The sequence below is a fragment of the Myodes glareolus genome, chromosome 18 (assembly GCF_982192425.1).
Source record: "Myodes glareolus chromosome 18, mMyoGla1.1, whole genome shotgun sequence".
In the NCBI taxonomy this organism is placed as follows: Eukaryota; Metazoa; Chordata; class Mammalia; order Rodentia; family Cricetidae; genus Myodes; species Myodes glareolus.
The window spans coordinates 16957836-16985756 of NC_142043.1; the positions used below are offsets into that span (position 1 = coordinate 16957836).

The 27921-nt window shown below is 38.0% G+C and overlaps 1 protein-coding gene across 1 annotated transcript; it reads right to left on the reverse strand.

The window, feature by feature from the left end:
* Window positions 1-1049: 1049 nt before the first annotated feature.
* On the reverse strand, window positions 1050-27918 carry Rhag (Rh associated glycoprotein). Its single transcript, XM_087898006.1, has 10 exons — window positions 27729-27918; window positions 12338-12521; window positions 11989-12139; window positions 9421-9568; window positions 8717-8883; window positions 6807-6944; window positions 5823-5944; window positions 4454-4527; window positions 4063-4136; window positions 1050-1940 (listed from the first exon to the last, which is right to left on the reverse strand). Exons 1-10 carry the CDS (start codon window positions 27871-27873, stop codon window positions 1866-1868), a joined length of 1278 nt encoding a protein of 425 aa, XP_087754132.1. The 5' UTR covers window positions 27874-27918; the 3' UTR covers window positions 1050-1865.
* Window positions 27919-27921: the final 3 nt, after the last annotated feature.

Here is a 27921-nt window from a genome sequence, read left to right on the forward strand (position 1 = left end):
ATTCTTAACACCAGTAGCCTTTAAGTTACCTGCCCACTTGGGTGTGGCCTCTTACACTATGTATGCTGATGTAAAGTGCATGTCCAGCCTCTTTTCTGGCTGCAGGTTTTGGTTTTTGTTCCCCATTTAAGCAGAGGATTGGGATCTGTGAGTCTACCTTTAAATAAATAACCTTTTATTATACTCAGCTCTGAGATAGTGGGATTTTTTTTAGTGTCCTTCTTCACCCAATAAAAATATTCTGTCCATCAAAAGAAGGACAATGCACTACTGGGAACAAGAGGATGTTAGCTCAGAGTTTAAACAAACAAAATTTTAGTGTTCTAAGACTTGTATTGAAGAAAGGTAGATGAGAGTGTTCACAAGCCAGTCATGGATGCCATCACAACACGTTTACAGAGAAGTCAGATCAGCTCTCTTATAATTTAGTGTCTCCAGACCCTCTGTGATTTTCTCTGTGATCAATAGAGTAGAGGAACTTTGAGTACCAAGGAAATGAAGATGTTTGTTTGTGGAGGCCGTCAGAGGAGAGGACAGTAGATTTTGCTTATATGACACATTTGAAAAGCCTTTTTGAGGGAAAGTCTGGTGCAAGAAGTCACCTGCATGCACAAAAATGTATTTATGATTTAGATATATTAAATAAAATGTATGATTTAGAAATATTAAATAAAATTTATCTGAAATAAAATATTAAGCAATTCATCATTGCCTGTAGTTTTAAAGTTGTAACTGTCGACTATGGCAGGGCTCCTAGTCTTTTGGACCCTCGGTGCTTCCTGTTAATATTTCAGGACTGAGGGATAGAAGAAAAATGTTGGAAAAATGTTGCTTGATTTTTATAAAAATGATTTAATGTGATTGTGTCAGCCACCATCTCCAAACGCAGTGCTTTAAAAGTTATACTATGCAAAGGTCACTTGATTTTGATAGTGAATATAAAAGTAATATATTTGAATTAAATATGCATTAAGTATGAGGTGTGTATATATGTGCTCATGATGAAAATGGATTTCAATCACCATATGAAAGTGAGCTAGAGACAAATACCTTATTTAATAATATTTAATTATTTAAAATTTTATACAGATAGCTTTTAAACTCTTATTACAAATAATAACCATAAAAAGAAATTAATTTGCAAGCAGCAGTGTAACATTACTCTGACTGTTTTTAAGATTTAAAAAGGTCCTAACTAGAAGATTAATATTACTTTTTATTTACAAAGATTTCTTTCATTTTTGTAGTAAAGATTCTTTACTATGTCATTTTATTGACTTCAACTTTATACTTTTTGGAACTGTAGACATGGTATGTACATGAAAGGGATGGTGGTGGAATACATTTAATAAAACAAGCCATATCTAACTGGGGAAAGGAAGGACCCAGCTGGGGAAGGCAAAGAATTCCAAGGGGTTGCAGCAGGTAGGGCAATGAACAAGAACAAATTTAATGATACGCATGCACAAAGACGCCATGGTGAAAACTACTACTTTGCATGCTAACTTAAAAAGTGGGTGACGTCTGACATGATCAAGGAGTATTGGTTTCTATGTAAATATATCTCTTTTGCAAAATATCCAGAACAGAATCAAATATTTACTATGCATCTAGCCATTGCAATGTCATTCTTCCAGTCTGGGATAGAACCCAATTGACAGTCTGTTTAACGGGCAACTTCCTGCCAATTGAGAAATCATTTGAACATCAAGGAATAACTCCAGATATAAAGGCATTTTTACACTGGCCGTTTGGGGCCTGGAATGTATCTATCACAGTCCCTGGGTATGGGAATACGACACTTTTGTTTGCTTCAGCTTGGCTCTTCTGAGTAATGCTGAGGACGCAGAGTTTAGGAACGATATTTAGACTTCATGCTCCAGGTGATTGTGATTCGCGTGTTGAAAGAACTGAGGATCAAGTTCTCTGACCTTGGGAACCTGGGAGAGCAAAAGCGACAATGACAATGTAACACTGAATGGTTCCTCCCCGGGCCCGTCTAAAGTTGGTACTGAAGCAAAAGTGTTTTCTGTCGCTACTACCTAACCTCAGAAAAGCTGAGAGGAAAAAAATATTTGAATTAAAGAAAAATAAAGAAGCAAATAATTTATCCCACCGACTTTGACTGCTTTCCCAGCTCCCCAAGCCCAGTTTCCCCAACAGTCTGTCCAATCACCCATCTCACTCAGGGAATTCAGGAAACGGTTTGGGAGAAAGCAGCAGTTGGAGTCAAAAGGCAGAACGTTGGGGCTGGTTTATCACAGGACCTTTGGATCTGTGCTTCCTCACAGCCTTCAGCGTTAAACATTACAATAGCTTTTTCCTACTTGTACATTGAATATAACACCTTGTACTATTGACACGTATTTTTTTTTTTTTTTTTATGAATTGTTGACTGGGATTTCTGTCCTGCCCAGTCCCATAGTCGTTTAGTTCCAAAGAAATACACAGAGGCCTACATTAATTCTAAACTGATTGGCCTAGTAGTTCAGGCTTTTTATTAACTAATTTTTACATCTTATATTAGCCCAGTATTTTTGTCTATGTTAGCCATGTGGGTTGGTACCCTTTTTGGCGAGGCAGTCACATCTTGCTGTTTTTGCTTCCTCTGTCACTGGAGGATATTAGATTAAGAGTTCTTGTTTTTTTTTTTTTTTTTTTAAAGGGGGGAGTGCTGTGGGACAATGGTCTTTTATCCTGCCACTTGTATTATTTTTAATAAAACGCTGATTAGCTAGTAGCCAGGCAAAATGTATAGGTGGGCAATCAGACAGGAAGTAGAGGCAGGACAAGAATTCTGAGAAGAAGGATATTTCAGTCTATGGCTGGTGATCCAGAGACAGATGAAGCAGAAAAGCAAGATGTGACTGCCTCGCCAAAAAGGTACCAAGCCACGTGGCTAACATAGACAAAAATAATGAACCAATTTAAGATGCAAAAATTAATTAATAAGAAGTCTGTGTTAATAGGCCAATAAGTTTATAATTAATGTGGACCTCTGTGTGTTTCTTTGGGACTAAACAACTGTGAGACTGGGTGGGACAGAAATCTCAGTCAACAAAAACGTCTTTAAAAAATCGATATAACAGAACTGAAATGGTATTTGCTAGTTAAATTCTATGTTTGTTGAGTTTCTACTTTGAAAAGTATCATACCTTTTGATATATATTACTTTTGACATATTTACTTTTTGTGTATGTGTGTGCACATATGAGTTTATGTGTACCATATACATGCAGGAACCCATGGAGGTCAGAAGAGGAGGATATCTGGGAGCTGGAAGAGGCTGTGAGCCAGCTGATGTGGGTGCTGGAAACGGAACTCCTGTCTTCTGCAAGAGCAGTAAACTCTTAACTGCTGAGTCATCTCCCCACCCCTGAGCTTTTTTTTATTTTCTCCTGGTTAGACACAGTCTTTATTCCTCTCTGTGAGTAGGAAGTCCATGCAGTTTTATCACACATATGCTACATGTATGTTGAGTCTTAAACAAAGCTGTCCTCAGTGGAACTGAGACAGGTGAATGGATCTTACCTCTTCCTAGGCACTGGGCAGGTATGAAGCACTGTTATGTATTTTAAAAAAGTTACAAAAGTTTCTGTTAATGCTAAGTTCTTTAAGATTATTTTATTATAAGAATTCCTGGTCTTTATTTTCCTGTAAGCAAGCAAACACACTGGGTATAATGAATTTGAATCATAATTGGCAGCTTTAGGCTCTGCCTTAACTGGTTAGTTACCTTAATCAAAAAGACTATCAATCTAACCAGTAACCGGGCTAGTATTAATTCTAGCACCACTTTCTTATACCTTTGAAAAGCTACAGGAAGGTTGCTGTGTGGCCCCAGTCAGGGTTATTAGAACCAGTCTGTACCTGATATTTTGCTACTGAAAGGCACAGTAAATTCTTGTTGATTCTGTGCCCATTTCCATGCCAGCCTGATGGAAAGCATCTCTTCTGTGGCTAGCAGAAGGAACTGTGTAATTGTATGGTGCTAAGAGGTTAGGTCATCTAAACCGTGACAGAACCATCATGTATATTCTCTTTTTGAATCTTTTCCATTACCTTCCAATAAACAGAATCATCATAGCAGTACTCATCAGGGGGCTGATCCCAGATAGGTAACTTCAGAATTAGACCTGTGAGGGTAGAGGGGATACAGTGTTATGAAGAGGGAAGGCTTACTAAGTAGTTAAAATACTGTTAAGAAAACATCTCCTTTAGTTGAGGTAATTAATTGCCAGAACCTTATCACAGTTTGGAATTGACCAATCAACTGTGCCTTACTCATTTCTCTGCAAAGTAAATGAAGTAATGGGGTACTGGCAAGAGAATTATTCTGAGATAATTTTACAATGGTCTGGAAGTCCTAATTCTTCCATGTTAACCTCCCATGTAGCCATGGTTACAATCATGTACCACAAAACTCAGCTAAATGTTTACTTTTGATGCAGACCTGTAACCAAACCACCAACAACTGCTGAGCCAATGGAGGAACCCAGTGCTGCTGCCTGCATAGCCATGGTAGACCTAGGAAAAGCAAATATGTAGTCATTGCTTTTGCTTTTTTCTTTTCTTTTAAAAATATTCTTTGTCATTCATTAGTTATGGTTAATAAAGCATTCATCAAAAGGAATTTAGGACTTTCAAAAAATTTACCCTTGATTTGATTCACCATTCACTGTCAATTGCACATCAGTTCTTGAACCTCTCTCCTAACAGACTAGGTGAGACAATGCTAAAAAAACATGACTACCATTGTTGACAGAGGTTTCTGTCCTGCCTGGACCCACAGTCATTCCATCCCAAAGAAACACACAGTGATCTACGTTAATCATAAACTGGTTGTCCTATTAGTTTAGGCTTCTTATTAACTAATTCTTATATCTTTAATTAGTCCATTATTCTTTTCTATGTTAGTCAAGTGGCTTGGTACCTTTTATTAATGAGGCATTCTCATTTTGCTTCCTCTGTGTCTGGATGGTGACTGAAAACTGATCTTTCTTCGTCCCAGAGCTCTCCTATTCTCATTGCCCCACCTATACTTCCTGCCTGGCTACTGGCCAATCAGCATTTTATTAAAACACAAGTGACAAGATACAGACCATTGTCCCACAGCATACCATTTTTTTACCACTTTAATTAAACAATTTTAGCGAAATTAAAATGTTCATTAACAACATCAGAAAAACTAAGTATGACATATATGTTAGGGAGAAGATAATGAAGTCATCAAAGAATACATTTGTAATACCAGAGGCAGTTACTTTGAAATGAAGATAATAAAATATCATTGGTCTGGGGAAAAGACTCAGTGTGTAAGGAAGTTTTCTGCTAATGACCTGAGTTGGATCCCTGGTTCCACAAGGAGGAAGGAAAGAATTGACTCCTGCAGGCTAACTTCAGGCTTCTATATGCACACTATGGTACATATATGTGCATCTGCATGCCACACATATACACACAGAGTAAATAAAAATATAAAACTTTAAAGATATTATAAGTTGGGGGGGGGTGAAAGAATGTGATGGATGCCTTCAAAACATGTAAGGCTGCTAAGCAAATGGCAAGTGAATTTTGAAGGTAGTAGTATCACTAACACAGTTCCTCTCTCCGAGAAGGCAGCTAATAGAGTCTATGAAATATGAAGGGAGCATGTCTGTGAAGAGAATCAACTAGAAAAGATTCATCAACAGCATTCATGTCTCTTTGAGCCTGGAATGTTAACCCCACCAACAGGGTCCCATTCCCATCATGTATATTTCTACAAGCAAAGTTACAAAGTGCAGGACCAGAGCAAGAAATACCCACTGGTTTTTACTCACACTGTAGACTTTCCCAAGTATATGGCCAAAATGCTGGCAAGGCCTCCGAAGACACCAGGTAAGCCATGCAGGTTATGGACTCCACATGTATCTTTGATCATCAGTCTATTAGCTAACAGTGGCTAATGTTGTAAAAGGAAGGAAGGTCATTATCTTGTAAGACAGACAGAGCTCCATAGTGATGTGGAACAGACGGCTATGCAGAACAATATAGTTATAAGTTCTTACCATTTACATACAAAACATTGTTTGTAGTGTTGCACATCATAAATGCATGGTTAAGATTTTACTATAGTGGACCAAATTATCAGCCCCATCATGTTCACATTTACTCCTTTTTTAAAATTTTGATTTTCTGATATGAGCAGCTAAAAACTACTTATTAGCATGAGTTCCAAACATAGTACATTAAAAAAAAACTGTAGTTTTTACATATGTTAGACTTCAAAGTTTGTTTACCCTGTGGTCTGCTGTATTCTCTTTTCTCATCTCTCCATTCTTGCCTCTACTCAGAAGAGGCAATTTTATCTACGACTCAATTTTCCTTTGAAATTGAAATGTGCACCCATGTCAAACGCTTTAAGTACATTGGTGATCAAGAAGTATTTAGTGACTGGACTGGAAGGAAGTGACTTCACCTTCTCACCTTCTAATAACATCTCTGATGTTTCTTCAGCACATGAAGTCCACAAATAAACAAACAACAAAAGTAAAACATCCTCTGGAACTTCTCTAAAGGAGTTAACATAATCCACTAACATTGTCTTCATGCTAAATTCCTAAATGCCTAGTACCAGATCCTCCCCTGCCACACAGACACCAGGAAAGAGTCACTGCAATGTGGCTGCAATATGAGTGGCATTTCTGAAAGGAAGGCAAGTGGCCTCCAGTAGAAGGCTTACAGGGAAGGAAACCCTACAGACCCCACTGGTGGAGACAGGGATACAGATTTAAGGTTTAGTTCAATACACCTGTCATACATACACTAAGGAACTTGTATCCAAGCACAGAGATGATCCCGGCAATGCTTCCAATGGCCATAGCAGCATAGAGGGGGATTTCCATGTCTGCACATGTGCCCACAGCGACACCTCCTGCCAGAGTGGCATTCTGAATGTGAACCTGAATGGAGGCAGAACAATAGTGAGGATGTGGAATGAGGCAATGTCGGAAAGACTAGAGGCCGGCAGTGCCCAGTGGACAGCTGCGTTAGCCATTAGTTGAAAGACATTTTCATGTACACACACACGCACACACACACACACACACACACACACACACACACACACACACACACACACTTTCTTTCTCTTTTCTTTTCCTTTTGAGACACAATCTGGCCAGAAATGTCTAGGGTGAAGAAAGAGAGCTCATTTCAGTTCACCAGAATTCTCAGAAGCCACAGTCTGCTGGCCTACCCAGGAAGTTGGATAATTTATCATCTTTAAAAGTAAACCTGTTGAGTATGATTTTTTTAAAACGTGTTTCAGTTGTCTCTTATGACACAAACTGCAAAGAATGGAAATGTGTGTTCTCAATCTTGCTTTAAATATGTACTACAGGGGTTTCAGGGATGGGTTAGTATTTAAGGGCACTGGTTGCTCTACCAGAGGACCCTAGTTCAGTTCCCAGAACCCACACAGTGACTAATGAATGTCTGCAACTCCAGTTACAGGGGATCCAATGTCCTCTTCTGGCATCCATAGGCACTGTATGCATGTGGTGCACATATATTTGTGCAGGCAGGACATCCATAAACACAAAATAAAAGGATAAAAATACATAAGTCTCTCTCTCTGTCTCTCTGTCTCTCTCTGTCTCTCTCTCTCCGTGTCTCTCTCTGTCTCTCTCTCTCTGTCTCTCTGTCTCTCTGTCTCTCTGTCTCTCTCTCTCTCTCACACACACACACACACAGAGAGAGAGAGAGAGAGAGAGAGAGAGAGAGAGAGAGAGAGAGAGAGAGAGGACAGCATTCATTTCTGCCCTGCATTGAAAAAGAAGAGTGCTTGATTTGAGCTTTTATTTTTATTTTTCTCTGTACGACAGTTTCTCTAAATCCCAAGTAGGCAAGCCAGATTGAACTTAAATAAAAATGTTATGTTTCTTTTTGACCACAAAGATTTTGCAAAAATTGATTTAGAGACGTTTTAGATGACCCTCGTGCGTATCCGTCCCTGACATCTCACACCAACATAGTAAAATAAAATGATCATTACTTCAGGGCTACTAAGGATCTTATTTGAATTTCATTAGCAGCCAAATTGTCATTTTTTCCTAGAGTTCTATTTGGGATTATTGTTTCTGTTCTCAATTTTTTTCCTTAAAAGTCATACATATATACAATGAAATATAATACCTACCTTCTTCTTACCCCTTCCAACTCCCCATCATTCTCCTAACCTGCCCCCTCTCTACTTCACTTTTTTTCGATGCTCCACTAAATCTGGTTGGTGCTGCTCATACATGCAAGGGTGTGGGTCCATCCTCCAGAGGGAGGGAGTTTACCAGTGACTGCACAGCTTAGCTATCATCTTTGAACACTTGCAATTGACAAAAAAGAACCAACACCCACCATCTTGCTCCCCTGTCTGACTCTTTGACAAGTCAAGTATTGAGGGAAAATTTCTATGGAGTTAAGAGCAGTTAGTTTTAGCATAAAAGAAAAAAGCCCTTTATGCATGAGTTTTATGACTGTGCACTCTCCAAACTGCAAATTCCTTGACTTTGAAGTGGAGTAGATAACCAGTGAATGAATGAAAATATTTTTAAAAACTTCTCCAAAGTCTGCTGTTTGTAGTTTGGCCTGGTAGTCCAGCTCTGATGCATACTGACTTTCTTATCCAAGAAACTGTTGACATTAATGAAGTTTCCATTAGTTTAATATTGACACTTACCATATCCAGCCTGCCTCGGCGTTCAACAAGGCTGGACAAGGCATAGGCTACGATCACACAGGCAGCGAGGGACAAATAAGTGTTGATAATGGCCCTGTACTGTTTTTCCCCAGTTATAGCAATGGCTGAATTAAAGCTGGGCCAAAATATCCAAAGGAAAAGTGTTCCTGTAAATTATAAATGGTATTAGTTATTACAGGGAAGATCCTATTAGAGTATTGTTAAGTTGGGACCGTAGACCCCAGCCCCTCACCTCTATCCCAGCCCCCAGGCCTGAGAGTTATATAGGTCTGGACTCTAAATCCCAGCAGGCCAGGTCCTGACCCTGAGAGTTATATTGGTCTGGACTCCAAATCCCAGCAGGCCAGGTCCTGACCACTCCCACAGGGTATTTAAATAAACTCCCAAAAGAGGAACACCTGGTCTCTCTTCCTTCCTCTCGGTGGTCCTGGTTCGGTCCTGGTTCGCATCCTCCAGGTTCCCCATCGGGGCCACCGAGAGCGCAGAAATCCCGTTAAACCTGGATATTTCTTAATTGTCTTGTTTTGCTCTGGGAATTGATACCTGTGATTTTAGGCTTCATCATTTAAGAAGTAGGCAGAAGAAGGATCACTGACCCAACATTAAACAAAGCGGTCTCCAAAAAAGACCTTCTGAGCATCTTCAGGTACAGACAAGCAATCAGGTAAACTCACTCTACTCACCAATCATGGCAAACAAGTCAGAGTGGTACACAGATTCTTCATTTTTATGTTCCCATCGGAGGCCAGGCCGATATAAGACACCTGCTACAGCTAAGCCAAAGTAGGCTCCAAAAGCATGGATTGTCATTGATGCCCCAGTGTCAGAGGCCTGCAGGGAAAAGAAGCATTTGCATGAATGGAGGTGAAAACGGTCTCCTTACAGGTAGAAAGACCGTGAAATAATCGCTTAGGAGAGATGTTAAAGAAAAGATAAAACGAGGTAGTAGAAAAAGAAAAGAAAAAAATATGACAAGCTCTTGAGACATGCAAAGGTGAAGTACTTCTTCTGATGTGGGGGAAAATGACTAAATATCCGTGAAGTTCAGGTTTTATAAAACCAGGATGTATTATCCACCTAACAGAATTATGTTGGTACTTAGATGAGACCACATTCCTAAAGAACCAGGTCCTTACTGGGCACGCAGTCCACACTAGGCTATTTCAGGTTAGAGAGAGGCTCAGGGAACCACCATGTATTGCGCTCAACTTGCAACAAAAATGATTCACATTCATTTGACTTTGCAGCTAAAGTTCATTTAACTATAACTCAAAGACTTGAACCTTAAAAGGATGCTCTGTCCCCTGATTCTACATCCTGTTATATGCTGCATGAAGACCAATTGAATTCCAATACTGGCTTGAGGAGAGACATTTTGTTCCCTTTTAAGGATTCTGTATGCATTTAAAGTATTCTATATTTTGTGCTTCTAGAGGGAAAATTCAGGATGCTCAGCCAGGAGCAATTCCTATTGCAAACCAAGGTAAGAAAGCATCACCAATTTAATTAAGATTTTCAAAGTGATGTAAGTAGAAGAATCTCCTGGTTCGCTCCATCTTTGACTAGACAAGGATCCAGGGCCTTTAAAGATCAACTTTATTGTTTTGAGTTCCATCATCACTGTAGGACATACATGTTTTCAACTTTCAGTTTTGCTGAACACTTTCATATAGGAGCCTTACTTCTCTTTACCATATGGTTTCAGGAGAGAGATAGATGACAATTAATTATATTTGGACTTTACAAACACTATGTAAGCCTGTGACCCTCTATAAATGCTCACGTATTTGTAGCAAAACAACCCTTTCTATTTTCTTCTCAGAATCCATCAACTCAGTCTTCACTTAAGCAACACATAGAGGTTACAGGGCCTCTGTTAATCTCATCTTACTATGGTAGCTTCACCAGGACAACCATGCTCATCTTCTGCAACTCCAATTCCCCACCCCCGACTACCAATGAGCTTCTGTTCTTGAGCTTTTAGCATTAAGGACATGCCTCCTCCTTAGTGACCTGTGAAACTCCAATATACTAGTACCATTGTCACTTCTGCAGACAGCTCCTTTCTTGCTTTTTACTCTGGACTCAATAGCTTTCTCAGAACTCCCATTTCCCACCACGTATTTTCCATGTCTTTGAGTCAGTGATCATGCTGCCGTTTATATACGCAATGTCTCCCAGAGGCTCGTGTGTGGGAGGCTTGATCCTCAGTTCAGCAGTATTCAGAGATGTGCTTTTGAGAAAGTGATTGTATCATGAAAAAGATTTTATATCGTCAATGGATGTCATTGTCTGAAGGGACTGTAATTGAGTGGGCAATTTGGACTTGGTGAAAACTATAAGAAGCATGTCTTGAGGAGAATGTCCCCAAGCTCTTTCTCCTGGCTTCCCTCATAGCAGGAAGTGAGCTGATTCACTCAAGTGCAGACCACCAGTGTGAAGATCTGCCTCTCGCTGGACCCAGAAACAATGGAGCCAAGGACCTAATTACTCTGAACATGTGAACCAAAGGGTGTCTATCTTACCTTAAGTTTCTCAGATGATTTTTCACCAACGGAAATTAGTTTAGAATGGATATATAATATTTGATTTTTTTTGTCTAACCCACTATACTTTAAGCTCTGTAAAGACAGAAACCTTAACTAATTTTGTTTTGTTGGTAAATCACCACCACTTAGAAAGTTAAAATATTAGCTCTTGAATCAAATATTCCATACAAGTATAAGTAAAAGGAAATGTCTACCAGTGTAGTCAGAAACAGCTTACTTATTAACTTTGAGAGAATCAGTAACATTCTCGGGGGAAGAAAAAATGGAGCACAGAGGAGAGACTTTATATGATGCTATTTACATATATATGTTTAAATATAAGTGGGATTCGTTATTGATAGGCAACACCAAGTAATAAAACGAGTGACAGAGTTAGGATAAAGTGACTTAAATCCAGATTCACTCAAATGGGTGAATCGTTTGGCACCTGTGATCATTTGACTGTGGATTTATAGTAGTAACAATGACACCCACCTCCCTTCCATAATTCTTTAAAGATGAGAGGAAATAAATACAACTCCCCCTGCCCCATTTTACACTAAGCACTCCGTGGACAGTGGTTATTTTTGGTTTTGCTTTTTGACTATTTTGTCTGGAAGCACTCCTATAGAGATTTGCCCTTATGTAGAGTGGGCATCCATGGCATGTGGTGGCCAGAAGGGACAGTCAGAGTTTAGTCAATATATATTTTCTTATCCTTACCTTAAATAAGCTAGTAACCAGATGTTCATTGCCAGCAAAGACAGCAATTTCTAGAATTGTCATGATCATCATTTGGATTGGGCTTGTTTTTCCCAGGACAGCGCCAAAAGAAATCAGAACGGTGGCTGTACTGAAGTCTGCGTTTATCATACTGAGGGTACAAGAAAGAATAAATTAAGAGTGAATTGTGCATTGAAATAGATTAGCAAGTTGCAGCTTTGAATGGGGCACTACCCCTACTCATGGGACTTTGCCTTCAGATTTAGTTATTTCCCAATTTAGGAATTAAGATTTCAAAATGTGAGCTTTGAAGGTGAGGGTACAAGCATTTATATTCACAGATACTCACTTTTTGATTCCAATGTGAAATTTCTGTCCTTTGTCATGAAGGAGTCCCTGCACAATCGTGCCCCACTGAAGGCCCAGAGCAGCGAGAAAGAGGTTGAAACCAACACCACTGAAGCCATACTTTTTCAGGAAGGTCATGAGGAAGCCAAACCCAACGAATATCATGACATGCACATCTTGGAATACTGAAAAAGAGGAAAGAAAAAAAAAACAAAAAGGCTTTGAAGAAAAGAGCCCAAAGGATTCTGTCATACATACTCTTCAGTTAGAAAATGCTTTCATCTTTGCATAAAACTGCAAAAGGAGATCCCTAATTGTCTTGGTTAGTTTTTTGAAAACACAAGTTTGAGTTATCTGGGAAGAGGACTCTTAATGGAGAAAATGCCTCCATTAGATTGCCTACAGACAGGTTTGTAGGGTATTTTCTTGATTGATGATTGATGTGCAAGGCCCAGCCCACTGTAGGTGACGCCGCGCTTGCACAGGCAGGCCTGGATGGTATACAAAGGCAGGCTGAGCAAACCATGGAGAGTAAGTCAGTTAGCAGGCATCTTCCATTGGCCTTGGCTCCAGTTCCTGCCTTCAGGTTTCTGCCTTGAGTTTCTTACATAACTTCTCTCAGTGATGGCTTTAGAGATGAAATAAACCCTTTCCTGCTATTTCTTGACTGAAGGGGTTAGGGCAGCATTAGCCTTTCCCCCCCTAAACTTGGTTGGAGTGATGACTCAACATATAAGAGACAAAGTAATAAAAGTCCCATGGAAAAATAAATATTTGAATGATCTAGTCTCCACTTTACAAATTTATATAATAGTATAAATTTTTGGCAATTTTAGCCAAACAAGGAAATAACTTCGTAGCATTTTTAAGTCATCCCAATCACTGAATCAACATGCAGACTTTTTTCTCTTGAGGAGCAAATACTTGACTTGTCTGGAGTTCAGGACTTAGCCCTCCCAGATCTATTATGTGGCTGTACGATGTTGGGCAGGTTCTGTAATATCTGGGAACTTCAGTATTTCATCTGCTAGATTGAAAGCCCCTAAATTTACAAGCTTTTCTCCGGTGGGATGACTTGTTTTCAGAGGACTCATACAGTTCAAATCAATCATGATCAAATATAACATGATCAATCCAGACATTTGAATAATGAACCATATAAAATCAAATTTTAGCAATGAGATTAACATTGTTATAGGATTTTTTGTAGATTTCCTTTCTCTTTTTTCTCTTTTTTGTCTTACTGGTTCCCTCATATACTATGGTTTCTGATTTTTGTGGGTTTTGTGTGTGTATGTCTCTTTTGGGGATTATTTTTGTTCTATTTACTGTTTGCCTGTTTTTTTCCCTAAAGAGAGAGATAGAGAAAGAAAGGGAATGAAGTTGTATGGGAAGGGAGTTGGGAAGAATCTGGGAAGAGTTTTGGGAGAGGAAAGTGTGATCAGAATATATTGTATGATTTTTTTCAAGTAAAAGAAGTAAACACCATTGATAATACTAAGAGTTTGGCAATCTCTTATTATTCAATTTTACATATACAAAAATAAGCCAATTAGATAAAATCAGAACCATGCAAAAGTAGAGAAAATGAAATGTTTAAGTGACGGTTTGGGCATTAAATATTGCAGCCAAGATTTAAACAGAAATAGGCACACAGAGATGTCTCAGAGAATGCTGGCATCAGAAACCAATTGATTCACAAAATGATAGAGCCAACATTTAAATTCAACTTTGAGTTTTCCCTTTCCTTCCTTATTTGGGTAAGGTAGGAGTGTCAAGACACCCCAAGCAGAACAATGGCTTTTCAGGTGTGCAGAGAGTCCTCACCAGATGTGCCTCCTCTGTTCCTCCATTCTATAATCAGGTTGAGAGTGGGAGACCCTGCTCTCCATTCAAGCTTGCCTACTCTGGCTGAGGTTGCTAAGCACTGTCAGATTCACCCTTAGGCAGACTTTTACCTCCCATTTGCCCTGGCTTCCTCGATGGCAGCCTTATGGTCTGCATTCAATTTGGATTGATTTGAACTGCTCTTGTCTTGGTGGGAGCCACAGCTCTTTCCCAGATCTGTGTTCACTGAAGACATTCTCCTTTTTGGGAGGGAATGGACTACCTGATGTCACATGAGCCATGTTTGAGAGCCCATTGTGGGATTAGACAAGGCCCTTTTTCTTTCTAAATATGTCTCCTGTTCTTACTGATCTTCATTGTATTGACCTCATTCTGTACTTTTCTTGGGAACACCAGAACCTGAATAAGATACTGCTAAATAGCTGTCAACTAGTATCAATCTCTGAAACATTTGAAATATAAGTGACCACATGTAAGCATTTTTTTTAAAAGTTATCTTACCACCATTTTTCTTTTATGTGTTTATATTTGATCATAGACTCCATTGGAATGTAATAAGAAAAACAAAATAAAACAAACAAAAAACCTTGCATGACTTTTCTTAACCATGACTTTGCCAAATCTTTCTAGAACTGTGTTATGTCTTCTTTCAAGTAAAGTTTGGGTTAGATATTGACCAAATGGTCTTCTAGTCTAGACTTCATTTTATTTTGATTTGTGGCTGGGAGCCCAAAGCTCAGTTCAGTGGCTTATTTGTAGTCGTAATGCTAGAATGGATCAATAAAGGTTTATTTATTTAGTTTGTTTCTTGGTAGTTGCATATGTGAATATACAGTGTATTTATATATTAGAACTCCCTTCTCTAGGTGTTTCTTATTTCTTCTCTTTTTAAAATAACCTATGGAGTCCCATTGTTGTAGGGAGCTGCCACGTGGACCATGGGATCCACGATCAGACCATGGGTCACAAACGATCAGAAAACTGACTCTTCCTCCACTATGGATCATCAGCTGTGGGTAGCTCCTCAGTTGGAGGTGGGAGACCCTGTGCCTGCTCCTTTTATGCTGTGTGTTGACAGGATTAATCTTAGGTAGACCTGTGAAGGAAGCCATAGTTGCTGTGAGTTTAAAAGTACAAATGTCTTATCCGAAGATATTACTTTGCAGCAATCTCGCCCCTCTGGCTCTTATATTCTTTCAATCCACTCTTAGGTGATTGATGCTCCTTCTCGGGGAGGAAGGCATGCGATACAGATGTCCTATTTGGATACTTTATTGTTGTTTTAATTCAATATTCAATTTTCAACGTATTTTATTTTTTTCTTAGAGCTTATTTTTTTATTCCCATCTGTAACCTACTAGCTTTAAGGTGTTCAGTAACCAACTCATTAAAATTATTTTATCCAATTTTTCAATGTCTCCCACTGGTAAGAATTCTCCTGCAGGATCTATTGTCATTCCCTTCTGTGGAAAACTAGACATTTTATATGTGACAAAGGATTTCATGTTTTGTTTCAAGTCCTGTACTGGTTCCTGCCACAAGAGGGCATAAACACTTCGTCGGATATTCAAGTTGCTAAGGCACTAATGGAATTTGAAGACGGTTGACAGCTCCTGTTTAATAGGGCCAGACCAAAGCAGGTTAGGTTAGGCAGTCAGGACTGCATTGAAAGCTTATGAAACCGGGCAAATGCCCACTTAGTTTTGTGCAGTAAAGCTCTGCCTTTAAAACAATAATGGGAGCACTTTGTGTCTGGGAACTGGGTTTTATTTAAGGGTTTGCAGGTTGGAGAGGTTATTTTTCAGAAAGTTTTAAGAGTTTCCTAGATGTTTCTCAACCAGTGACTCCTCATAGGTTTGATTTGTACTGAAAGTGCATTTATCAGCATTTGGGGGCATATTTGGTTGTTGCGATCTAATGCAGTTCAGTAATCATGCTACGTGCACAGCGCAGCACCCACCACAAGGAGTTTTCTAGTTCAAAATGCTAACTGTGCCACTGTTGAGAAACCCTCATCTGAGTCAAATCACGAAAGGCTGTAGAGCAGTGCTTTAAAGTTTGCTTTTTATTTAAAGTGTGTGCTTGATGGGGGGGTGGCATTGAGTAACTGAGCACACTGATTCAAATCCCTCCCAATGCCCACTTAACAAGAACGTTTTAGTTAGTGTACAAAATAATGGGTTTTATCCCAACATATTCACACACACACACACACACACACACACACACAATCACTGTATTTGATTCCTATTCACCCCTACTACTCTTCCCTCCCCCACCCCCACTCTCTCCTCGCCACAATCATCTTCCTTCTGCCTTCTTCACACTAATGTAGAAGTGGCCCCATTGCCCCTTTCTTTCTTCTCTCACCAGTTTCTGCAGCCTGAGAACAAAACAGTGTTTTGCTTTTTATTTTAAATATTTTTCAGAAACTTGACCATAGGAAATGGGGAAACTGAAAGGTTATCTGACTTGCTGTTTTTCATGGAAGGAAGTCAGGACAGGAACCCAAGTAGGGCAGGAACGTGGGGGCAGGAGCTGATGCAGTGACCCTGAAAGTACGCTGTTTACTGGCCTGCTCTCTGTGGCTTGTCTAGAAGGCAGTCCAGGGAGAGCCCTACTAAAATGTGCTGATGGGGCCCCTGGCCAATCAATCACTAATTATGAAAATGCTTTATAGCTGAATCTTATGGAGACATTTTCTCTACTGAGGTTCATTCCTCTCAGATAACTCCAGCTTGTGTGTGGAGCTGACGTAAGACTGACCAGCACAGATGTCTAATATCTCATGTTTCACTAGAATTTTCTATTAGCTGAGTGCCCTTGTATATTCAATAAATTTTCCTAATCCTAGGTTTCCCCATTCAGAAAATGGGAGCAATCTCACTGTATAAGACTCCCTATGGGTCTGGATTTTATTTTTGCTTGTCTTCTGATGTCTCCAGTTTTTGAGGCACGTTCCATGTTAAATAACTATTGAATAAGCAAGTTAAATTCATGAGTGCATAGGATAATACGTTTTTATTCTTTATTACTGATCTGTATTAAGAAGATACTATGTTCAGAGTCATCCTTAAAGGATAGAACATTCAAATATTTCAAATAATTAAACTGCTTTTTTGTCATTGATTTATTTTATTGGAGATTTTAATGAATCTGTACTTTTTTTCTTTGTTTCTATGTCTTTAAGCTGACAGTGATTTTTCATGGGTATCCCAAGCAATGACTTCGAACTCTACAAGTCGTTCAGAATAAAGGGAAATAAGCATTTCACTGAATTTTCACCGAGTAAATATTTTTCTCTTAGATGTTGGTTGACTCTGAGCTGGGGAAGACAGCACAGTTGACAATGTGCATTCTCTACAAACACAGACTCTTGAGCCTGCTTCCCCAGAACCCACATCAAAAGCTGGATGCAGCAGAATGTGCTGATAAACACAGCTCTGGAATGGAGGAGACAGGAGATTCGTGGATGCTCACTGCATAGCCAGCCTCATCAATGATTCAGGAAGAGATCTTCTCTCAGAACATAAGGTGGAAAAAGATCCAGACAGAAGACAGTCAATGACAACTCACCCCGCCCCCCACAACTCCTTCCTTCATGGAGGAGGAAGGCTGATGTTAGTGGAGATCAGATATTTGTTAATGGCTTTGCTGGAGACAATGGGCATATGTTGATAGATGAATCCTGTACTCCAAACTGAAAATTGATATTTGGTATATAATGCAGTAGTTTGACCATAGACCTTAAAGACAAAAACAATACAAAACAAAAGGAAACCCCAGGACTGGATTCCAATTAATCTTCCAAACATCTGACTTTTGGAAAACTGCTTAATAACTTTAATCCCAATATTATCAAAGGTGTTTCTTTGTAACATGTATTCTAAGGGCTGTATCAAATATGAGTAAGTAAGTGCTAAATTAACCCTGTATCTTAGCCAAATTTAAGTTTGTTCTGGTATTACTGTTTGAAATTTATTTATTTTTATTTGATGTGTGTGTTTGCTATCATGTGTGTCTGTGTAGCACATGCATGCCTAGAGTCTGCAGAAGCAAGAATGATGCCCTAGAACAGAAGTTAGCTCTTTGCAAGAACAAGTGGTGCGGGAGAATTGTCTGTATTCTGTCAATCATATTTTAATAAAACGCTGATTGGCCAGGCAGGCAATATAGGCGGGAAAGCCAGACAGGAAGTAGGAGTGGAGTAAAGAGACTGGGAGTATTCTGGGACACAGGAAGCCATCAGCCACTCCTGCGCAGACCACCGAAGAGGCAGCATGTAACATGCCCAGCTGAGAAAGGTATGGAGCCATTATGGCTAACATAGATGAGAATAATGGGTTAATATAAGTTATAAGAGTTAACAAGAAGCCTGACCTAATGGGCCAATCAGTTTATAACCTTATGGAGTCCTGTGTGTAATTTCTCTTTGGGATTTGCCAGCTGTTGGGGTACCGGGCGGGACGGAAACCCCAACAAGCCAGCCCTCTTACTACAAACAAGTACTTTCAACTACTGAGCAATCTCTCTATCCCCTACTTATTACTTTTTGGTAATTTGAATTTTGAAAGTCTATACATTGCTTCAAACTAAGGATTTGAATTTGAGGTTGGCACCAAAACCTGACAGGATACAGCCATCATCCTCATCAGCATCATCTCCTCCTCCATCTTCCCAGTCACAGTCACCACCATCCCAATCAACATCATCTCCACTCCATCTTCCCAATCAGTCACCACCATCACTATCACCATCATTTCCATTTCCATCCTGCCAATCACAGCCATCACCATCACTATCACCATCATCTCCACTCTATCCTCCCAGTCACAGTCACTACCATCACTATCACCATCATCTCCACTCCATCCTCCCAATCACAGCCATCATCCTCATCACCATCATCTCCTCCTCCATCCTCCCAGTCACAGTCACCACCATTGCTATCAACATCATCTCCACTCCATCCTCCCAATCACAGCCATCACCATCACTATCAACATCATCTCCATCACTCATCGCTAGCATCGCCATCAACAACAGCAGTAGAACAGCAGCATACCTTTCATTAGTATTAATTTAGCAAAGTTCTTTATTAATTAATTCTGTTCTGTTTTGCTTCCATGTTGTTCTTGCAGTAGGATATCTTACAAACCCTGATAATCTAGTAACTTAAAATGAAACTTGACCTAGCTAAACCTATACCACCCAAACAAAAATAAATAAATAAATAAATAAATAAATTGAATCCCCCATTTTCTTAATTTATATGCATTTATTTTTTCTTCTCAGAATATCTTCTTTGTCTTACACTGAGCACTTCTTTTCCTGGAAATCTTGTAGACCCCACTCAAGAATTAATCCTCTTCTCAGTGCAAGGCTGCACAGCTATCACCTTGTACTTTTTCTGTATTTGTTTTGTCAATATTGTTATCTCTCTCTTTTTGCTCTGTATATTCATTTATCATTTTTCAAATAGATGGAGCACATCCAACTATACATTCCTTCAGGAAATATAAGACAAGTCTGAATATAAAAATGATATAGTGCAATCTTATATAGACACATAATATGAGGTATAAGACATAAAAGAAGAAACAAAAACTTCTTTTTGGGGGAGTAGGAGTCAAAGGGGACCAGCAGAAAGAAAGAGAATGAAACAGAGACCATGTCCTTTCCTGACCTCAATACCCTACCACATATATGTGAATATGTACTCCATCTGTGCAAACATGATTGTAGAACAATGTTCTTCTGCTGTGGGAATATCTTTTTTTTTTTCCTGAAAATACTCCTTGCCTTCATAATTTGAACTTGCAACCAAGTTAACGTTGTATCTTGAAACTATGTAAGGTATTTACTTAATTTGCTATCTTTGTGTGTACTCAGTCTATTTAAATTTAATTTGCCTTTAAGGAAACATTTTAGGGCTGAGCACTTGAGAGGCAGGGGCAGACAGATCTCAATTAGCTCAAGACCAGTTTGGCCTACAAAATGAGTTCCAGGGCAGCCAAAGTGAGTTCTTTGTAACGCAGAGAAATCCTATCTCAAAACAAACAAACAAACAAACAAGTGAAAACACCCAAAGCAAAAAAACAAAACCCTAAAAGAAAACAAACAAGAGCACTGTATTCAATTTTTAATGTAATCAGCTTTAACAACCTAAGCCAAAAGCGTGGCTTTAATTAAAAAATATACTGCTCCATGTTACTGACCTGAAACAATGTATGTGTGAATGTTATGGTAATCATTTATGGAAAAGTCCAACAATTTGAAAGCAATCTTAAAGAAAACAGATATCCCATAAATGCTGGAGTCAACATGTGGATTTGGGTTGATAACATCTTTTTGAAGTTAAGTATTCTGGGTCAGTAAGGTAGCTTCTGTTGTGGTGGTTTAAATGAAAATGCCCCCTATAGGCTTGTTTATTTGAATGTTTAGTTCCCAGGTGGACTGTAGAATCTAGGTGAGGCTTTATTGGAGGAGGCATGTTACTGCGGGCAGACGCTGAGGTTCAAAAGTCCAGTCTCTCTTTCTATATCCCTCTGTATCTTTCCCTCTTCCTCTGCTGCCTTTGGATCAGGAAGTAGCTGATTTCAGTTACTTTTCCAGCACCACGTCTGCCTGCCTGCAACCTTGCTCCCTGCTGTGATAATGAGGAACTAAACCTCTGCAACTGCAACCAAGGCCCCGTTTAAATATTTTATTTTATAAAAAACTGCCTTGGCCATTGTGTCTGTTCACAGTAATAGAACACTGACTAAGACATTTGCAAAACTCTGTTAAAGATTTCTGAAAGAAAAAAAAAGTCTCATTGCCTTCCCATACCATGCTTCCTGCAGACACACACAGCAGACAGATAACAGTTAGGCTAGGAACCATAGGCAATAGAAAGACAAAGAAAATGAGAGAAGTACACAAATCATATTTGGCCTAACCTTTTTCAAGACATTAAACCAATCTTTAACTAAATAAACACACACACACACACACACACACACACACACGGGGGGGGGGGGGTGGAGACTGAGACCTGTGAAGTTCATTTTATGTTAGTCAATTACTCCTGAACATGAGGCCTGTCCTCAAGTAGTTCATATACCCAGTGCCACTCCATTGGAACAAACTGATTTTTCTCTTCCCAGAAGATGTACATGACAGTTCAGATTTTTAACCTTTACCTTAGTAAAGTGATTAGTTTTCATTCATTCACTCATTTAAAAATATAACAAAAAATATAATAAGCTAAAACAAAAACTATCACATCCAAGTTGGACAATCCAAACAACAGAAGGAAAAGAGCCCAAAAGAAGACACAAGAATCAGATACCTACTCATCCACATTCATCTTTTCTTAGTGAATAGCAGTCTTAGAAATTTTCTTCTAACCACCTTCAGATTATTGCTTTTCAAACATGTCAAATATTTAAGAAATATGGTAAAATGAATATATACATCCTTACCTTACATACATATTATATATATGAAATGTACCTAAATTTATGTTAGCAATATTTTCTAGATTTGATTTTTGCTTATTCTACAAGTAGGGGTATATATATATATATATATATATATATATATATATATATATATATCAAAATCTTCAGCATTAGTTGCTGTGTCATTTTGTGTCTGTTTAGATCATTTAAATTTTGAGCAATCTCCCACTTGCTTTTTATTGGTGGTTTTATTTAGCTGTTCATGTAGCGTGTCTCACAACTTGGACACATTTGGGTGTGTCCTATAATTAAAATCATACTAAGTATTTTATCAGTGGTATGCAGGTGTACACTACTCATTGGATTCACTGTAAGACAGTATTTGCAATGGTGAGTTAGATCACATGATTAAGTATATACTGCCGGATCTTTCCATTATAAATGCTTCTTTGTCTTGTAAGTAGTAGGGGATCTTGGCAGTGTTTCCTTCAGACTATGTAAATGGAGTGTTCTCCATTGACCTTTACCCAGTGGTTTCAAAATTCACTCATGGCTTTGGTGGCATATACTGGCACAATGGTAGTGCCAAAATTGTGAATTTTCTATATATCACTCCTTAATATCTTTTAAATTTGCATTTAAACTTATATTAATGAAAATTTAGATAAATTCTAAATTTTTCTTTCTGTCCGTCTCTATTTCTGTCTATCATCTATCTATCTATCTATCTATCTATCTATCTATCTATCTATCTATCTATCTATCATCTATCATCTTTCTCAGTGTGTGTGTGTGTGTGTGTGTGTGTGTGTGTGTGTGTGTGTGTATAATGTGTACATGCCAAAGCATGCAAGAAGATGTCAGGAAACAACTTGTAGGAGTCAGTTTTCTTCTTCCATCCAGGCATGTCAATCAGGTGTCAAGCTTGATGAAGCATCTTTCTTGTCCCATGTTACTTTTTAATATTTAATTGGTATTCTCTTGTGGGGAAGGTGTTCTTCCTTCTTCACTGTCTTCCTTTTATATAAAATTTCAATAGTTTATTCAATCCTCTTTCACTCTCTACTACTGTCTTACTACTTCTACCTTCCTACTTATTCTTAATTGGAATAAATTGGGACCCAGATAAGAAGCTTTTAGGTTTCTCTGTTGTGTTCCCACTTGTCTCTAAGCACTTTGCTTACTTTATACTATGATTGCTCCAGTTTTATTTTATTTTAAATTTTATTTATTTTTATTTTATGTTCGTTGGTGTTTTGCCTGCATATATGTCTGTGTGAGAGTGTTGAATCTCTTGGAAATGGAATTATAGACAGCAGCGAGCTGCCATGTGGGTGCTGGGAATTAAACTCTGGTCCTCTGGCGGAACAGTCAGTGCTCTTAACAGATGAACAATCTTTTCAGTCCCATTATTGCTTTAATTTTAGATGAACAGTTTCATATATCAACCTGAAGGGAGTAAGTGATTCTGCAATTGAAATTTGAGGTTGAGTTGTGCTCACTGCTCCCAGTAACGGAGGATGGAACTGTTCAATTTAGAGGCAATACTCAAATTTGGCAATATGGCATCATATTCATAGGTCATGTATGACAGACCGTCTTCATTCATAACAGTAAAAAAGGGCAACAAGCAGTTCTTTGGGAATCGCTAATACTGGAGGAAAGAGTCGTTCATTGCCTGTATTCTGGTGAAAAAGGAAACGGATATTCTCAGAATAAAGTACGAGTGAATTACAGCATATAATTTTAACGATGAATCATAATTTTAGATCTTTGGCTAGTCAGAACAATTTTGAGTGTTGTGTAAACCATTTGGTACTTTATACCTACAGTGTTTTCCAAGGACAATCCACAGACATTTAGTGCCTGGGAAACACATTCAGAGAGCCCGAGAAGGCAAAACTCTCCTCATGACAATTTCTTATTAAGATGCCAATTTTTCTTTTTCACTGCATCAATATTTCTACAGATGGTAAAGAAGATAACATCTAAGCCTCTGTGTCTTCAGTGTGAAAAAAGCAAAGTTAACAGGTGGTCAGATTCTTTACGGGATTTTTCCCCACTGTAAATTTGTAGGGAAAAGACAGGTTCTCTAAAGAATTCTTCTGTAATGAAACAGTGAAAGTTACTAACTTCATAAACTAATGACCCTGTCATACATATCATTTTAATATTTTGCATGAATCAGGATGATGCCAAGCAAATAGATGTAACGCATTTCTGAAATGTGATGGCAGAAGAAAGCACATACTTTTGTGATTGTTGAGATGTGAGCTAAGTTAGCTTCTAACGAAATAGAAGGTAATTGTTATCTGAAAAGAGGCTGTTCTGTGATTTATAACTCTTCCTCACGTACTTAGTAGGTATTTTTTTAATAAACGAAGAAATGATAGCTTTGCTTTCATTTAGCAGGATTGTTTTATTATTGTTTTGTCTTGAAGCCTTTCAAGTGTTTTGAAAAACTAGAATTCTAAATATAAGTTTAGAAATTTGTATCTGTCAAACTTATTGATTACCCATGACTTCTCAAGGTCTTCTTAGTAAAATTTTTGGTGATATAAATAATAAGTAAATGTTGCAAGGCCCTGCTGATCAGATGTTCCTGTCTCCCATAGCCTGGCAGCTTTCTGTAGGCTTGGCAACATGGAGCACTCCCTATCCCAGACAAAAGCTTCCTACTCTCTACCTAGATTATGTGAAGGATGTCTCTAGGCCTAGGATGCCTGATTTATCTCAAGGGTGACCCTTGACACAGTTACCTGCAAACTCTCTTCCCTTGACCCAAATGGTAATTACGAAAGTGCTCTAACAATTTTGATAGGATCTTACTGTCATATACAAAACCTTGTGATAGGCGTGTGCCTCTAATGCAAATTAGGGTTTGTCTCCAGGCTCCCCAATCCTACATATTTCTTATACTCCAGAAAAAGTTGAGCTGATTCGCAGAAGTCTGACTCCTGGAGGCCTGTCTCCATTTGTGCTCATGGGTCGTGTACAAAGTTTTCTGTCATCCCTTCTGCCTCTTTCCTCCTTTGGACTGACGACTGACAGGCTGAGAGGGATGGAGGACCTCCACAAGTAAGTAAATATATATATATATATATATATATATATATATATATATAATATTTTACAATGAAGAGTGTCAACATTTGTATAATATATTGAGTTAATACATCTTTCAAATGAACAAGGTATAAAAATACAGAATATTCAAAATTTTGCATAGGTACTTGATCCACTAAAAATGAAAGTAAAGGATTTTAGTGTAGCAAAGTATAAAAAGATCATTGGTGTGGTTTAAATATCAATTAGGCAATAAGGCCCTAACATTTGCAGAGTCTCTTAATAATAGAACCAGTCCTTAAAGGCCCTTGTCTTCTAAATCCAATTTTCACTATACTGTTTCCAAGCTTGACTTACCAATTCATGTCCCTTGACAGAATGACCAGCTTTTATGTGGTCATTTTATGTCCCTTGTCAGAATGATAAACTTCTCTTTATGTGTCTTAGAAGCCAAACATACAGAATATATAGTATTGCAAATTAGCGTCTCAGAAGCACAGCATTCAAATATGTGACAAACTTCTAAGGTGTGTTTAGGAATATGTGCCAATTCAATGATTACATGACATCACACTCTACAACTCAACAATCCCACAATGAACAAGTCTGGGAAGAAGTAGATACTCCCTTTCACCTCCTTTTCATGTGTTGCACTTAAAATGCAAATTGGCACCTTACTGCACACATTTGTGAGAAATTCAGAAGCTTGCAGAACTCTGACTGAGAGCTGCAGAGGAGCTTAGTAGGTCTTAGGAAATCCTGCCTTCTCTGTCTTAAATTCTAGCATTTGGCACAGTGCATCACACCAGGAGAGTACCCAGATGTTTATTGATTTGACTTGAATATGGTTTCCTAACAATGGGTATTAACAGCTTCTTTTTTTAACGAGTGATATTCATACATAAGCTTTCTACATGTTTGAAATTTAGAGACAATGAATAGCAGAAATCATGCAGTTTCTTGGATCATTCTACAAACCACTTTAACAAGGGTCGTGTTGCTCTTTGAGTTTGCTAGAGTTTTGGGGTCCCGATCACCCATAGAGAAAACATTTAAAATTGTACATCCAACAGGGAATGTACAAAGACTAACCTATAAGATAATTTATATAATTTAGGCAATTATTATCATCTAAAACACACACACATAATCTCATCTCTCTGGTTGCTGAGACAAATACTTCATGAAGATACAGACTGTGCCCATTTTGTCTGTACCTTTGCTACCTAGTTCCTAAAGCCTAGAAAATTCTTTACAAAATCAGAATGGTAATATTTTCTTTAAAAAATTTTTCTGTTCTCAGCAAATGACAAGATTTTTGTAATTGTTAGTATATATTTTTAAAGCAATATTTTGTGACATATCAATATATTACATGTGTATTAGGGCATATATGTTACATGATCATGAAAATCAAGTCAATTAATAGACCCATCACCTCTACATAGTTCCAGTTATGTATACGTATGTGGTAAGATTTAAGATGTATGGGCTTAGAAAATTCTACTTATAAGATACAATGTTAGCTCTCATTGGCAGCCAGTACACAAACCATCAGAAATTAATAATCTATTATTAATATATGGAATAATTAACATTTTTAGTTACTTTATCCACCTTGCCTTTTACCTCATTTTGAGCTGAAATTTTGCAGAGTCTTTGACACCAGGATTGAATTGTGGAAATTACTACATTCCTAAACTCTTTATATAATTTTATTTTAATAACCTTGATCTTGGGAGAGTGCTTTTGGTACCTTGTTTTGTATATTGTCTTGCAATACATGTACAGTATTGTATCTTGCTCCCATGTACAGTAGAGTGATGTCTCACTGCAATGGGGTTGCAATTGATTCATGTTTGAATACATTTTTGTAGTGCATTCTTACTCCTTTATTCAGTGAACTAATGGCTGAAAAATATTATTGTATGTTGTCACCAAAATTTGAAATGATTCTATTTCTTTTATTTATCTCTAAATTGGAAAATAAAAATTTTGTCAAGAATGCTGTCAGGTATCTATGAGTATAAAGGCAACTGAGTTCAGAATGTGGCCGATGATCCTAACTCTACCCTTAAATTTGACTTTTATAGTTTGCTGAATCAACCTTGGTCATAACTCATAAATGGGAAAGCTTCCACTATATTTACTCCTGAAAATATAGGCATGAAAGCATTATTTTAAGAAGTTAAACAGGTATCATAAACAATAATAACAATTGCTATTTTAAATGATTTAAAAAAATTAAAGTTGTTTCAGCTTCATTTAAAAATGTTGGAATAATGGTGTACCTTATCTCTCTTTGATGATGAGCTAATGACTGTGCCAGGCTAATAATAATCCCTCAGCAAATGGTATTTGCTTTATATTAACTATTCCATAATCTGTTTTTTGAACTGAAAGTTTAATTGTTATATTTCTTCAATCTCTATTCTCAGTGAAGGATTCTATTTTTAAATTAAAAGTTCACCCTTTTCAATCCAGAAACAAAAACAAACAAGATGCCTTTAAAAAAAAATCCTACAAAACCCAGAATGCATGAATGAAAACTCCAGTAACCTCCTTCATCTGCCTCAATATCCCCTCTTATATCTAAGGACCCACGGTGAATTCTGCCTCCCCCTTCTTCACTCCATTTCACCTTGGTCTCTGTGCTACACTTGTTGTTGGTTACTTTATATAAGAGAAGGTGACCAACACCCTATTTCTTACAGAATGAGTAAAGAAACCCAAACAATAAAGATGGTTATTTAGTTTAAGGATTCAATGAATTTGAAAAAAAAGAAGATAAAATGTTAAGTTTTAGTCGATTATTCTGACATTTGAACACACACAGATCCTGTCTAAACACTTTAATAATAAACAGAAGAAAAAAATGTACTAATGAGGACATATAATATCCATGGCATTCAATACACTAGACAATTCTAAAGGTACCTAAAATGCATAATAATAATATTATAACATTTAAACATTTACAGTCTGAGACCCTAAAGATCTGAAAGGAATATAAGAAGTAAATTGCTTACTCACAGGGATACAACTGAAGAAATTGGTCCGTCTTTGTGGATCTTGTAGTGTTGACCTGTTGGGTTGTCTCATATTCAACAAATAATCCAAATAAGACAATTATAACAACTTCCAGGCCTATGGCCATGAGAGAGAATTTAAACCTCATGACTGTGGCGAGGGAGAGAGCTGGAATGAGGGCTTCACAGGCTGTGTT